The 14,978-nt window shown below is 55.3% G+C and overlaps 1 protein-coding gene across 1 annotated transcript; it reads right to left on the reverse strand.

Moving 5' to 3' along the window:
• Positions 1-104: 104 nt before the first annotated feature.
• sidC (nonribosomal siderophore peptide synthase SidC) lies at positions 105-14,533 on the reverse strand (the record flags this gene model as incomplete). The annotated part of the gene is made up of 2 exons (XM_026743591.1): positions 105-13,898; positions 13,943-14,533. The coding sequence occupies 2 exons, from the start codon at positions 14,531-14,533 to the stop codon at positions 105-107; spliced, it is 14,385 nt and encodes a 4,794-aa protein (XP_026606754.1).
• Between the last annotated feature and the right edge of the window lie 445 nt (positions 14,534-14,978).

Here is a 14,978-nt window from a genome sequence, read left to right on the forward strand (position 1 = left end):
ACGTAAAAACCATAAGGTACATTTGCTCAAGGAAAATAAATACAACACGGAGTAAGTACCTAAGCAGGCACTTAGCTCCCAAACCCTCTTCTCTTCTCTTCCTTCTATCCACGCAAACACCCAACAACGCTCTCAATCTCGCCCGCAATCCCATCCACAAACTCAACTACCTGATTCTCACCCAGCAGCCCTCCTTCAACGCGAACGCCGAACCCAATACTATCACTCGCCGCATCGGGCCCGATATCGATGTAGACGTTTTGGTCGCCTATGTACGACGTATCGAGGCCAGAGATTGCTGTGGATGATACGGGAATAGGGGTTGATGGTATGAAGTCCGTTGGGACGCCGATTGGGAGGGGGTTGAAGAGTTCGGTATCCGCGGTGCTTTGTTTTTGTTGGCTGGTGCTGGTGCGGGTGCCGTGCTGCATCCAGAGGAGATTGACCCACGTATTGAAGAGCGGCGGTATCCCTCCAGCTTGGCTTCCAGCACGGGCGTTGGGGTTGGAATTGGGGTTCGTGATGACGCTGACCCAGCGGAGGATATCGCGCAGGGAACTCTGTTCGTACTGTACACGGTCCGCGAGGGATTGTTGGATATGTGTTGCCTGCTCTCGCAGCCCTAACCCTGGCCCTGGACCATCTTTCTCAGCATCTTTCTCAGTCTCAGAAGTTGGCATGGATAGTGCATTTTCCACAACGAACGGAGTAACATTTAAACAAGGGCCCGATAGTCTCTCGACGCCGTTGAACGCGGCCGAGCGTCCGGTCTGGTACAGGCCCATCGTGGGACTGTCGACGCCGGTTGCTTTGGCGAGGTGCCGCGCAACGGCGAGGAGGACGAGGGTTTGGAGACTTAGGCCTTGCGAGCGGGCTGTGGCTTCGAGCGATGAGAGGTTCGGTATTTTCTCCCATGCGGCTACGAAAAGATGCTCTTTGTTGGTGGAAGGCGGGCTATCGCTATCAGAGACAGAGAGAGATGAGGTGAGGAAAGTCGGTTTGGCGGATTTGAGCGACGACGTCCAGTATTCTTTCTCGTTTTGCGCGAGAGAGGCGAGGGAGGAGGCCACGAAGGCAGGGAAGGATGGATTTGTTTCTAGATCGTCATGACCATCGTATAGCTTGACGAGGTCGGAGACGAGCAGTGGCATGCTCCAAGCGTCGTAAAGGGCATGGTGGATAATGAGAAGGATGCCGTCTCTATCAGCGCCCTTTAAAAGTCTCAGGCGCACAGGAGGGGAGAATAGTGACGATGGATGCAGTGCTTCCTCTCGCGCTTGTGTTTTAGCGAATTCGGAAATAGGATCCTCGGACTTGACGACCTTAAACGTATCCGAGCTCTCTGTGGGATCTTTTAGAATAATCTGCAGAGCCTCGCTCTTCGAAACCGCCGCGAAGACGGTCCGGAGAACGGAATGTCGCTTTTGCAGCCGAACCCACGCGTTTTGAAGCCTCTCGGCATCAAGATGCGAACCCTCCCGAGCAACAAACGCCCAGGGCGCTTCGAAAAGTTTCCGGTCTGACTTTAGCCAGCTGACGAGGTGGTGGTGTTGGCCTGGGAGGACGGGCAGGATTGTCTCGACGTCTTCCCGTTGCAGGTTTAGCTGCGTGAGGACGGTTTGCTCGACGCGGGGATAATCTTTCATCAGAGACAGAGAAGGATCGTGAGTTGAGTCGTTGCCGTTGGTGATGGCTTGAGGTTCGGCCTTTACTCGGGCACTGATGCCGCGGAGGGTGTTTCCTTGCAGGATGTCGCCCACATTGATCTTGATTCCACTGGCTCGGCAAAGTGAGGCAATACGGATAGCCGATAGAGAGTCCAGACCGAGATTGAAGATACTTGTGGACGGCTTGATCTCGTCGGTTGGGATTCCGGTGACCTCGGCTAGTATGGACCGGATCGTTTCCTCATGGGCAGGTGTAGCGTCCACAATTGGCGTCTCAAATACGGCTTCCCCAGACTCTGATGCTCGTTTCAGTGGCAGCTCACCCAGTCCCTGCGGGATGGTGGTAGCACACCTCGTCGGATGCGCCACGATATCGCAAAACACATCTCCAAATTCCCGTAGGAAGCCGTCAAGCATGCCCTGATCAAAGTACGCACCATTTGCCGTCGCACGGATAACGACCCCATCATGCGCATGATCAACCTCAATATTGAGCTTATACTCGGCGTCAACGACAAACTCCTCGTCTTCAAACGGCGTCCAGAACTTCTGCTCGCTCAGTGGGCCTTCCGATAGGGCAGCGCTCTTCTGGAACACGAAGAGTGCATCGAATAGGTGCTTCGAGCCAAGTCTTCCTTCCTGACGTAGCGTATTCTGGATAGTCCTCAGCGGCGCATGTTGATACCTCTGAGCGTCGATACCATCCTGCTGAAGACGTTGCGCAAGAGCACGGTTACTCGTGAACTTCGGGTGGAGCGTAACGCGCTGTGCGACGGTGTTGAATAGCGGGCCGAGTGTCTGGTCTGCGTCGGGGTGAGGGAGTGTTCGGGCTGCGAGGACTTGGCCGAAGACGACGTCGCGGGTTCCGAGGAGGTGAGCGTAGGTCTTTGCGTATGAGAGCAGGGAGACAGTTTGGATTGTCACGGACATCGCTTTGCAGGCTTGAGTAATGTGGTTCAGGTCAAGGTGGATGCGGTGCTCCGAGGCGAGCATTCTTGGAGTATCGGATAGGTCAAGCAGTGGAATTTCGACCGGCTCGTAGTCCTTGAGTTTGTTTGTCCAGAACGCACATGCTTCCTCTTGGTTCGAGAGTATGTAGGGTACCACCTCTGAGAACTGAGGACGGGAAGTTGGCGATTGCCCTACATACGTGGTTGCGAGATCCTCAAAGATAAATGGAAGTGAAGCACCGTCGTAGAGGGAATGATGCAGGACGAGGACGAGGATTCTGCAGTCCGGCTGCTTGACAAGGACAGAGCGTATTGGCGGGCTGGCAAAGGAAGCCTCCTCACTGAACTTAAACAGCGCCATAACCTCAGACATTACATTGGCATCGGATGGTAGGTTGAGTTCGCTCCACTCAAACTCAGGCTCTCGATGCACCGCTCCAACCCAGCCTTCTCCAAGGTCTGGGATCAGATGAAAAGAGGTGCGGAGGATCTCGTTGGCTTGAACAACTTGACGCAAAGCATCCTTGAGTTTGTCCACATCCACGTCCTCATTCAGTCTGATCGGATGAGGGTTCACATACACCTTGCCGCCAGAGCTGATCGTCTGCGTAATCATCCCGGACTGCAGCGGTGTACATTCAAACATAGCTGTGATGGAGTCCTTTTCACCGATGGAAACATGCTTTCCGTACGTAGCAATCGAAATGATGCCCCTCTGGCTCGCATGTCCATTGACGCCATTGACCTGCTCTTGTGGCGATGATTCTTCGACGTGCTTCGCCAACGCCCCAACACAAGAAAAGCGCATGATATCCGAAGACGAGACATTAAACCCTTCATCACGTAATCTCCGTGCAAAATGGATGGCAGTTACTGAGTCAACGCCCAGACTGAAGAACGAAGCACCCTTCGACATAGCGTCCCTATCTAACCCGCAGAACGCAGAAGTGATTTCCCGAATCTTGCTCTCCGACGCGGTCCAGCTTGATTCGTCCCACTGTGTTGCCTGTCCACGGGTTCCAGGCCTGAAGCCAGCGACACCCGACTGCGCCACGTTGAAGTTTTCCAACGGCAACGTTGACCCTGAAAGTAACTCAGAGAGGACAGCGTCCATCTTCTCAAGGAACTCCTCCCCATCGTGCCTTGATCCAAAGTCAGACGAGAAGATACACTCTAGCTGCACTGCATCTGCGGCATTATCGGCCTGCACTTCAAGGGCAAGCGGGTACTCTGAGGGCATGTGGCTGTCCAGTTCCGTCCAGAGGTTATGGCCGGACGGAGGTGTTGCTCGAATGTACGAGAACAGGCAGTCGAAAAGCGGCGTTTCCGACTTTAACCACTGCTGGATCTTGCGGAGGGGCGTGTGTTGATAGTCTAGGGATCTGACTGTGGATGTTTGGATGGCGCTCACGACGTCCTGCACCGTGTTCAATCCGTTGGTGCTTAGGCGGCCGGGGATTGTCGTGATGGCTGGTAGGAGGACAGACTCGGCCCCTGGAGCAGATAATGTGCGCCCCGAAAGAACGAGGCCGTATGTGACATCGGATGAACCGACATAGTCTGCTAGTAGAAGCCCAAATATTGCCTGCATCAAGTTTGGGACCGTTGTTTGGAGCGTTGCGGAGCGCGTTTCTAGGTCTGAGAGTTTCGCTTGGGGAGTTCGACGGACGGAGGTGGTTTCCTTGATAGACTCATCGGACCTGAATCTGGTAGGGGTGCAACCAAAGAGTTGCTGCGTCCAGTGCTCCTTTGCTTTCTCGGTATCCTGAGCACAAGCATGTTCCAGGAAGACAGATGGTGAACCTCTTTCGATGACTGGGCCTCCTTCGTACCGCGCGGCAACATCGTCGAGCATCATAGCAAAGGACTCCCCATCATACAGCGCGTGGTGGATGGAGATGAAGAGAGCCAGGGGTTTACCATTTGGGCAGCTGGCATAGTGGAACCATATCGGATGGGCAGTCGAGATATTCGCGATAATGCTCCTCGAGACCTGGTCCTGCTTTTCTTTCCACGATTGAATTGCCTCGTCTAAGCCCTCATACCGCTCCTCCGTCCATTGCAACTCATGGTCCTTCTCACCGAGAACAACCTGCGCAATCTCTCTTTCCAGCGACGCGAAGGTTGTCCTCAAGATGTCATTCTCGCGCGCCACAGCCTCCCATGCCGCCTTGAACTTAGCGGAATCAACACTGTCACCAAGCTGCAGGGTGATATGGTTGACGTAAAGCCGATCATCGCTGCTGTTGAGAGAACGCGCAACGAGCCCTTCCTGCAGTGGGAGACAAGGCCGGACAGCCGCAGCCTCAACCCAATTGCTGAAAGCACTGCGATACTCCTTTTCCAAATCTTTACACCTCCGCCCAAAGAGACCTACATCGTCACTAGGCTTCCCAGACTCAGAGGATCTCGGCAACCGCGCAAGCTGCTCAACAACCGGATTGCCCATAACAGCGGCTACACTCGCCGCGTACCCGATCCCTTTCAATCGAATCGACAGACCAATAGCGCTGAGACTGTCGATCCCAACCTCAAAGATATTCGTCAGTGGGTTAAAAGCACCGGGGTTCGCAGAAATAACGTGGCAGATTTCGCTGACGACGGCTTCTTCGTCTGCATTGAGTGCCCTCTCCACAGCACCGTTCGCAGTAGACGCACTATTCCCCTGCAGCACAACCTGGAGCGGCAGCTCGCTGAACAACGCCTGCAACCTCTTCATATCTGCCTTCCCGCTCATCGCCGCAACAGGGATACTCGTGACCGGCAAGACAAGGTCAGGAACCATATAAGCGGGTAACTTCCTGCCACAACCATCACGGAGCTCTCTGCCGAGTGTCGCAATATCAGAAAACAAGAAGTCAACCTGTTCAGTCACAGTTCGTTTCCTCGCCCTCGACACAAACGAGATAAGCTGCACCTTGCTGAGACCGGGATGTTTCGCAACGGTCGTCACAACATCAACGGACATACCAGCCGGCGCCGAAGCCCGCAGCACTTCAGAGACTTCACCGAGTTCAAGTCTCTGTCCGCGGATCTTCGTCTGGTCATCCCCGCGCCCAAGGTACTCAACCGAATCATCAGCCATCAGCCGACCAATATCACCAGTGCGGTACATCTTGACACCATCCGGACCCGTGATGAAACTCGCTGCCGTGGCATCAGGGCGATGAAGGTACCCCCTAGCCACAAGATCCCCGCTGAAACAGAGCTCGCCCGTCTGGCCCCGTAGCGCGTACTCCATAGTTCCGGGGAGAAGAACATGCGCCGTACAAGCCGTAAGCGGAGGGCCGATATTGCGCAGATTCGTGGACGGCCCGATATGCGCAAATGTACAGCCGATCGTTACCTCCGTGGGCCCGTACGCATTCACGATCGCGACGTTGGCCGCAGAAGCCCACGTATCCAGGACCTTCTGGGTGATTTTTTCGCCGCCGACGGTCATGAAGCGCAGACCGGGGCACTGCGCCGGTGTGATTCCGCTCTGGTCTACGAGACTCGGGACAAAGCTCGCATGTGTGATCTCCCACTGCGACAAAGTGGTTCCGATATCGTCGAGGATCATCGGTCTGGGCGCGGTCACAGTCGCCATGCCATGGCGCCAGGGGAAGAACATCTCCAGCAGGTGCGGGTCGAAGGCGCGATTTGCTTGTGCGAGGTAGCGCCCTGTGCCGGCCAGGGTGAGTGTATCTGGGGCACATTTGCACGCGAATTCGGAGATTGATTCGATGAAGGAGGAGAGGTTTGCGCGCGTGACCATTACGCCTTTAGGTTTTCCGGTTGAGCCGGAGGTGAAGAGGAGGTAGGAGGTGTCGTCTGGGTGCGAGGCGTAGTCTTGGTTTGCAGATGGCATGGCGGCGATGGACTGCTGTAGGGCTGCATCGTCGATACATTCCACGCGACAGGTATCGGGTGCACCGGAGAAGGTGGAATTGAGGCTAGTTTCGGTGAAAACAATCGGACACTCTGCGTCCTCGACCAGGAATGCTTTTCGGTCCGCAGGTAGACTCTCATCGATAGGGAGGTACGTATTCCCGGATTTGAAGATGCCGACGATGATCGGGTAAGATGCTAAGGTGCGGCCTGCGCAGACGCCGATGATCCTGTTCTTGTACCCAAAGGACGCAAGGTACGCAGCTACACGGTTCGCCGCGCTGTTTAGGGTGCCATAGCTCATGGTCTCTTTCTGGATCCCGTCTGTGCTGATACTAGAGGCTACTTCAACAGCCGTCCAGTCTGGGTTACTTTCCGCAAACTTCTCCAGCCAGTACGTTGGAGCTTGGTATATCGAGTTCCCGACCTCGTGGCTGACCTTTCTATTTGAGAGAGACCTCATGTTAGATGGTAGTCGACTAACAAGGTTCCCGAATGTCTCATCAGGCGAGACCAGCATCTCAGAGATAAGGGCATCAATCTGCCTCACGAAAAGGCGCAGATGCTCGCGGCTGAATATCCGACTGTCACTTGATGCCTCGAGCGTCATGTTTCCATCCGCAGTCTGGAAAGCATTAAAGGCCATGGGATGCTCAACATGCAGTCCGATCTGGTCCTCGAGTTCGTTCCAGAGATCAGGGAGTTGCGCATTTTTCTTGGGTTCGTCAGGAGCATGAAAATTGAATACGGCCGGGTAAAGCGGTTCGCCACGTTGGCGGTTTAGAGCCTTCCGGATATCACGCGCATGAATTGATCGGTGGGCCCAGGACTGCAGGGATAGTCGATGTTGCTCGGCTAGGATTCTCCGAACGGTCATGTCTTTCTTGGGGTGAAAAGGAACAGGGACGACTGAGATGAACGGCCCGACGGCGCTTTCGAGGCTCGGATCGAAGACCCGGTCGGAAAGCGTCTCTGCGAAGACTGTTCCTGGAAGGCCCAGGTAAGACAAGCTCACAAACGCCCACGCTGCACGGACAATAGACGCTATGGATCCAACGCCCAGATCTGCTGCGGCCTTTTGCAGGGTTGTGACGGACTCGGTTAGGGGGATTGCCTCGGATATAAGTTTATATTCTGGAATCACGCCAGGAGGGACCCGTTTCCCCGTGAGGTCCGGCCACACAGGAACGTCAAGGTCCGCGTAGGGCCTGAGCTCAGAAGACCAGAAAGCCACGGCTTTGGTGTACTTTGTTTCCGTGGGGAGGATGTGAGCCAGCGCGGAAGTTAGTTGGGTGCGTAGGGGCGGTTTGTAGGTATAAGCCGCGCGGACGTCATCAGCGATGAACCGCAGCGAGGGTTCATCATGGATAGAATGGTGGAGTGTCAAGACCATAACTCGCTCGGTACCCTTGTCAAGAATCGTAACTGCCCACGGCGGGTGTCGGAAGTAGTTCTTCTGGTGCTTTTCCATGGTCCCCTGCAGTCTGTCTCCAAGCACGCTCTTCGATTCCTCCTCGGTACAGGTATAACTCTCCCAGTCAACGTCCGGAAGTTTGTAAACGACCTGCAGAATCGAGAACCCGATCCCATCCTTCTCCTTTGTCGCCATCTCAGTCTGAGCAACAGGGACAAACCCCGTCCTCAGCGCCTCCGTCTTCTGACAAACCGCAAACCAAGCCTGCCGTAGCCGCGAGATATCAACAGGCCCATCGAGCTTGAAGAAGTGGTTGCTCCAGTACATGTCGTACATACCCATCGTCTCGGTAAGCAGACTCTCCTGGATAGCCGTCGCGCGGAGCGTCGTGAACTCGTCCTTCTCGGGGATCTTTGCTGCGGCGGCAACGGCGGCGTGCCATTCTTCGTTGAAGGAGTGGACGTCGAATTTTTCATCAGCAGGGCTGGTTGACTGCGCCGCAGCTGACGATGACCGGGCGAGCTTGATGAGATCCTGCAAAGTAACACAAGCCAGGACGTCCATAACAGATAACTTGTATCCGGCTTCCTTGAGCCTGAATGCAAGGCGCGTAGCGCGGAGAGAGTCAACGCCTAGACTGCGCAGTCTGTTGCTCTTCGTGATAGTCGAGCTCTCAACCTTGACAAGGGCCGCTACTGTCTCGATGATCTTGGTCGTCGTCGCAGCGTCGGCCTCGTCTTCCTCAGTCTCCTCGGAGTTGATCTCGCCCTCCCACCACTCAATATCAACCTCCGCATACGCAGCCTGCAAAGCGCGTCGATCAACCTTCGCAGACGGCGTCTTGGGGATCTTCCTGACGACAAGGTAAACAGACGGAATCATATTGTCAGGGAGGACATTCCGCGCCTGGAGACTCGCCGCGCGCGCAATATCCCGCACGACATCATTCCCCACGAGCAAGCCTCCAGCTCCAGCTTCACCATCACCAGCGGCCATCGGAGCAGAAAGAAACGCAACAACAACCTCAACAGGCCTGTCCCCCCTCGAAAGAATCATCGTCTCAACCCCCTCCACAAGCCCATGACACCCCCTAAGCGCAAAGCTGATCTCGCTCAACTCTATCCGTATCCCCCCAAGTTTCACCAGGTCGTCAACGCGCGTAATATACTCCAAACTCCCATCGGAAAGCATCCTCACCAAATCACCCGTATAGTACAGCCTCTGTCTCGCCTCGTGATTGAATACATACTTCGCATCCGTAACGTCCTTCTGTCCCAGATATCCCACCGAAAGCTGCGGCCCGCCGAGCGCAAGTTCGCCGATGGCATTCTTCATCACGACGCCTTTTGTTTTGGGGTCGATGACGAAGACAGAAACACTGCGCATCGGCCACCCGATATTCGCGCTCTTGATGGTTGCATGTTCGTTGCCGAATGCGCGGATCGTCGATACAACCGTTGCCTCCGCAGGACCGTACGTGTTAAACGCGCGCATATCGCTCCCCCAATCGTCCGCAACAGCCTGTGTCAATTTCTCGCCGATCATTGTGACGACATTCAGCGTTTTACACGTGCTCCGCGGAATACCAGCTGCGAATGCGGGCGTGAGATGCGCGTGCGTTGCATTCGTGGTATTCGCAAGTTGCGCAAACGACTCGAGCATTATCTCCCGCGTGCCTGAGATCAGCACGCCGCCGAGGCCCCACGTGTAGAAGAGATCTTGGATCGAGACGTCGAATGTTGGTTGCGAGAATTGCAGGCAGCGGATTGGGCTTCCGTCTTCATTCCCTGGGATCTCGGTTTGCAGGGAGCGCATGGCGGAGACCGCGGCTGAGTGGGTTATTGGGACGCCCTTGGGGGCGCCGGTTGTGCCGCTTGTCCAGATTAGGTATGCTGTGTTGGAGGGGGTTGCGCAGTGTTTTGTTGTTTGCGGATTGTGGGGAAGAATGGAGTCGGTGAATTTGGCGACGTCGATTATCTTCATTCCGGTCGGGATGGCGTTGTCAAGTTGTGGGGTATCAAGACTGGAGAGGAGGAGGATGCCGGCACTCGTTCGCGCGATGAGGTCGTGACGACGCTGGGCTGGAGATAGCGTGTCGATTGGACACCAGGCTCCTCCCGCCTTGATGATACCCAGGATAGCAACGTACAGCGCCGGGCTCTTGTCGATGCAGATAGGGACGGAAGCATCGTTTAGGTCGCCGCATGTCTCAAGTAAATGCTTTGCAAGGGAATCGGCCATAGCGTTGAGCTCGCCATACGTCCAGGTGATATTGCCCTGGTGGTGCTCATTATCCAAGTCCTGCTTGAATATCAAAGCCGGATCATCAGGGTGTGAGATGGCATGTTCCTCGAATTGTGACTGCAGCAGTGCTCCTTCGCTGACCTCCGGTGCTGCAAGCGGTTCAGGGTTGGCGGTTGATTTGAGATCCGCTCTTGTTTGCAACGGTGCATTCTCGAAGGCCGCGTTTGGATAGTCGTGAATATAGCGGACTATATCATCCATCTGTCTCAGCATTATCTCAGTGCTAGAAGAGTCGAGGTTCGTGTTGAAGTTTGCACGGAGCGTCAGGGATGAATCCAGCTCGGGAACAACCTCAATCATTACAGAGAAGTCATTCGCCATAGCCGGGTGGTGGATGGAGCTCCATGGCCGCGAGGACCCAGCATCAGAGCCGAAATCCTGGTATGCTAGAACAGTGTCGTATGGTGTTTGACCATTGGCCGTCACGGAGCCTAGCTGGGGCTGAAGGTACGAGAGAGCCTTTGCATTAGAGGACGCCAGGTAGCGAGCGATTGACTGGTTGGTCACAGCCCCGGACTCTTTGAGCTTCTTGACGGAGATCCTAGAAGGCGTTATCGTGAATGTAGGGCCAATACACTGCTGCGAAGCCTGATCAAGTCGTCCAGAGACTACGCTTCCCAACACGACATCTTGCTCCGGAGTACCTGTGTAGCTCAGCAAAACCGCACCCCATGCCGCCTGCAGCACGGAGAGTGGGGTTGCCCCAATTGCCTTAGAGAGTCTTTTGAGATCTTCATGGCTTAGATTGGAGGTCACCTCAACGCAGCCAGTGCTTTTCTGAGCTGGCGTTCTGTGTGGGGTGAGAGATGGGAAGGGCACAGGCGAATAGCCCTGTAGAGAGTCACTCCAATAGCGGGAGGTGGAAGCATGGTCCGCTTGGAAGTGGTGCTTGACAACATGAATCAACGATGTCCGCGGCGGCAGCGGGTTGCCTGAGTATGCTGAGGCCACATCTTCGAGTAGAAGGTGTAACGAACCGCCGTCGAAGATCCCGTGAAACATGCTCAGTATCACGACTGGGCGGGTTGGAGACTCCACGAGAGCCAGCTTCCAGGGCGGTTTGCTCAAACTGATTGCCCTCTCTGCATTGCGGATCGCATGGTCGATGATGTCTTGTTCTGATGTCCTCTCGTTTGGAGCAGAATAGACATCCCACTCTCTTGTCGAGATACACTCGGGTGTTAAAATGCACTGCGCAAACGGGGCCATCTCGTCATCAACCATGCAGAAGACTGTTCTGAAAGAGTCGTAGTTCCAGATGACGTGTTCCCACGCCTTCCGTAGCTTTTCGAGGTTGACACCACGCTCTAAAGGGAGAATGGTATGGTAAATGTATGTTGGCTTCTCGTACAACTTGTCTGCTGAGCTTCGGAGGAAGCTGGTCAGCATGCCGGACTGGGTCGCGGTAGTTGGCAAAGCTTGCTGTATCGTGCCCGAGTCGATTTCCAGATTTTCGGCGCAGCGCATACGAGTTCGCTTGTCGAATGCCTCCAGTTTTACTTGGAGACTGTCCGTTGGACCCCCGTCAAGATGTATCCCGTTTGGCTGGGATGCGTTCGTCTGGTGGCGCTGGATAAGGGATACAAGGCCCTGGCAGGTATGTGACTGCAGCACATCACCCACAGACAGACCATCGACCCCGTTGTCTTTCAGCCCCTGCAAGAAACGCATTGCCCCCAGACTGTCGATGCCGACTGAGTACAGCTCTGTTGAGGGTTTGATTGCAGAGACATCGACGCCCGCTGTTTCTGCAACCAGTCGAACGACCAGCCGCTGCAACTCCTCCTCGCCAGAGTCATCCCAATCCCCGCAACCATCTTCACTGTAGCCATTGACGTGCGGAAAATCGCCCTTCTGAAACAGAGCGACCAACGCCTTCCGATCCACCTTCCCAGAACTCGACCTCGGCAGCGCATCAAGGAATTCATAGGTTGAAGGGCACATAAACGAAGCAAGCCGCCGCGCAGCGTTCGCCTTCACCTCCTCCAAAACATCGCGTTCCCCATCTCCTTTCCGTGCATCATCAACAACAAGACAAGCAACGATCTGCTCGCCCCTTGACCCCCCATCCCTCTTGACAACCGCAACAACCTCCCTAACACCCGGCGTAGTCGCAACCACGGCCTCAATCTCTCCCAGCTCAACGCGCCGCCCATTAATCTTGACCTGGTCCGTGGAAATTCGACCCAGGTACTCAATGACCTGCTGCCCATCTTTGTCCCAGACAATGCGCGCTTTATCGCCCGTTCGGTACAGGCGTCCGAACTCCTCGCTGTGCACGAAGGCCTTGGCGGTCTCGTCAGGGCGATTCAGGTAGCCTTTGCTAACTTGCGGTCCGCCGATGGCCAGTTCTCCCACTGTACCGATGGGAACGGGCGTGGGGACGTCGGAGTCCGTCGAGAGGATAAACATCGCGCAGGTCGGAAGTGGTTTCCCGATGATTGAGCCGCGCATGGATCGCTCGAAGGGCGCGACATACGTACAGTTAATCGCTCCCTCAGTCGGACCGTACGCATTAACCAGCGTCCTCGCTATACCCGACCCATCCCCAACACCCCTATGATCGGGCGTAAAATTATCAATAACAGTCCGATTAAGCTTCTCGCCCATCGACCAGAGCGCTTCAAGGCTGCTCAGCCTCTCCGGCCGCAAAAGCGAAGCAAGGCTAGGCGTAGCCATCATGACAGTCGCTCTGCTCTCGTTAATCGTGGCTTCGAGATCCGACAGCGTAAGGCGGCGGTCCGCTGAGCAGAGCGTGCCGCCAGTACTAAGCGTCACGAAGATCTCCATGAGCGAGGGGTCGAAGGACGGCGACGCGAACTGGAACCAGCGGAAGTCGCCGGGGTTCTTGCCGGGTAGGGGGATTGAAGTTGCGTGCGAGGATATGGAGCATGATGCTGCGAGGTGGGTTACTTGCACGCCTTTCGGCTTGCCGGTTGAGCCGCTGGTGAAGAGGAGGTAGGCTGTTTGGTTGTGGGAGATTGGGATGGGTTCTAGGGAGGTCCCTGTATGAGACTGGCTTTCGCCTTGGAGTTCTTTCCATTTGGAGACGGAGGTGACATCGACCCATGTTGATGTTGTTTCTGTTGATGGCTCCGGCGTGTTCCCAAGGATTATCGGAGAGTCTATGTCACTAAGGATCTCCTGTATTCGATGGACAGGCGCATCTTGCGGCATAGGACAGAACGCGTGTCCGGCTTTTAGGATAGCGAGGTATGAGATGTATAGCTCTGGCGATGTCGGCATGTGAACGGGAATTATGCGAGATACAGAGTCCAGCAGAACCGACCGTATATGAACGGCTAGATTAGTAGCGGCAGCATCAAGCGCAGCATAAGTGAGGATGCTGTGCTCTGCTTCCGATGTATCAGATGGAAGTGAATGAACAAAGTCTAATGCAATGCTAAGCGGTTTTTTGCGCGCCCAGTCCTCAAACGCCGTATGCAGGAGGTGTGGATTTGTCGCTGGGCTGTCGTTATCATTATTTCGTGCAACAGGTGGTATCATAGACGGAGGGAAGTTCATAATAGACATTTCAGGCTGCCATTCCGATGGCGCTTTTGGTGAGACGTATAATAAGAGTGTGCGCAGCAGTAGGTCTACTGCTGCATCTGGGATAAGTCGGCGTGGGTATGCAACGCTGAAATCGAGGACGGTCCCCTTTTGGTTTGGCTCGACGAACAGTGTAAATGTCTATGATTGTTAGAACGGTATCTTGCAAGCTGCGAGGAACATACATTTTGCCGGGATTGCCGTCCATTCTCAGGCCCGGCGCGACCCAGCTCAATATAAAACTGGACGTCGTCATCGTCGTATTTCGCATAAACTTCGCGATAATCCACGTCCCCTTGCGCAACAGAAGCCAGGATAATAGAGATCGTTCTCTCCGATACGTAAGGCTCGCGACGTGTGGAGCAAAACGCAACATCATCCTGACCCGTCAGCGCCGCAATGAAACGCGCATAACCCCGGATCAACCCGTCAATCACACTTCGATCCCCTGCAGAATCGCAGACAAGGCTGATTCGCTCGCTTGTGGCGCGACCGTCGCCGTCACCGTCGCCGTCGATTGGTCTGTCGTTGTCTTTGTCTCTGTCTTGCACGGCATATGCATCGACCGTATCAAGTGCCGGAATCTTGGTAACGGGCACAACTCCAACATCGGGACCCGGTTCCTTATCCTCGACCGAACTCCTCCCACTCTGACTGTGACTGTGACTTGTACCGCAACTGCGACTGCGACTGCGACTCCGAAAAGCGCCGGACACCCGAGAAAGCCCCGAAGCGACGTATCTGCGGAGCGAGCCCGCCAGCTTTCGTTTCCCCATTATGGCCGGGAAAAAATGCCTTGAGGCAGCCCGACGCAAGGGCGGGCTTGCTCGGTGTAAAGTACCCTCTCTGGGCCTCTAACCGGGCAGCAAAACACGGTGTGGAATGCAGGAACGCTCAATTGCTCTCTAATGCCGGCGTGCTCATTGGCGGGCGGCGTGACACAGTGATTGGATGTAGGCGGGTGGGGAGCGGAGGAGCTGCGCTGGAGCTTCCAACTCTAGTCTCAGCCTCTAGCAGGGAAGCACAGACGCAGCAGCTCGCAGCGCAACAGCGAGGCTGGGAGTTTGAGATTTTTACGTGGGATCATCGAGCTCGGAGATGGGCCGTTGGTGGTTCGAGCGTGGCGTGCGTGGGAAGTCTCGCGCCCTGTCGCGCGGTCGGAGCCAGTCAACGGTCAGCTGAGTCCCGTGGCTCGCCGTGTTTCGGCCGTTGCTGATTAGA

This window comes from Aspergillus mulundensis, assembly GCF_003369625.1.
Source record: "Aspergillus mulundensis strain DSM 5745 chromosome Unknown scaffold_1, whole genome shotgun sequence".
Classification (NCBI taxonomy): domain Eukaryota; kingdom Fungi; phylum Ascomycota; class Eurotiomycetes; order Eurotiales; family Aspergillaceae; genus Aspergillus; species Aspergillus mulundensis.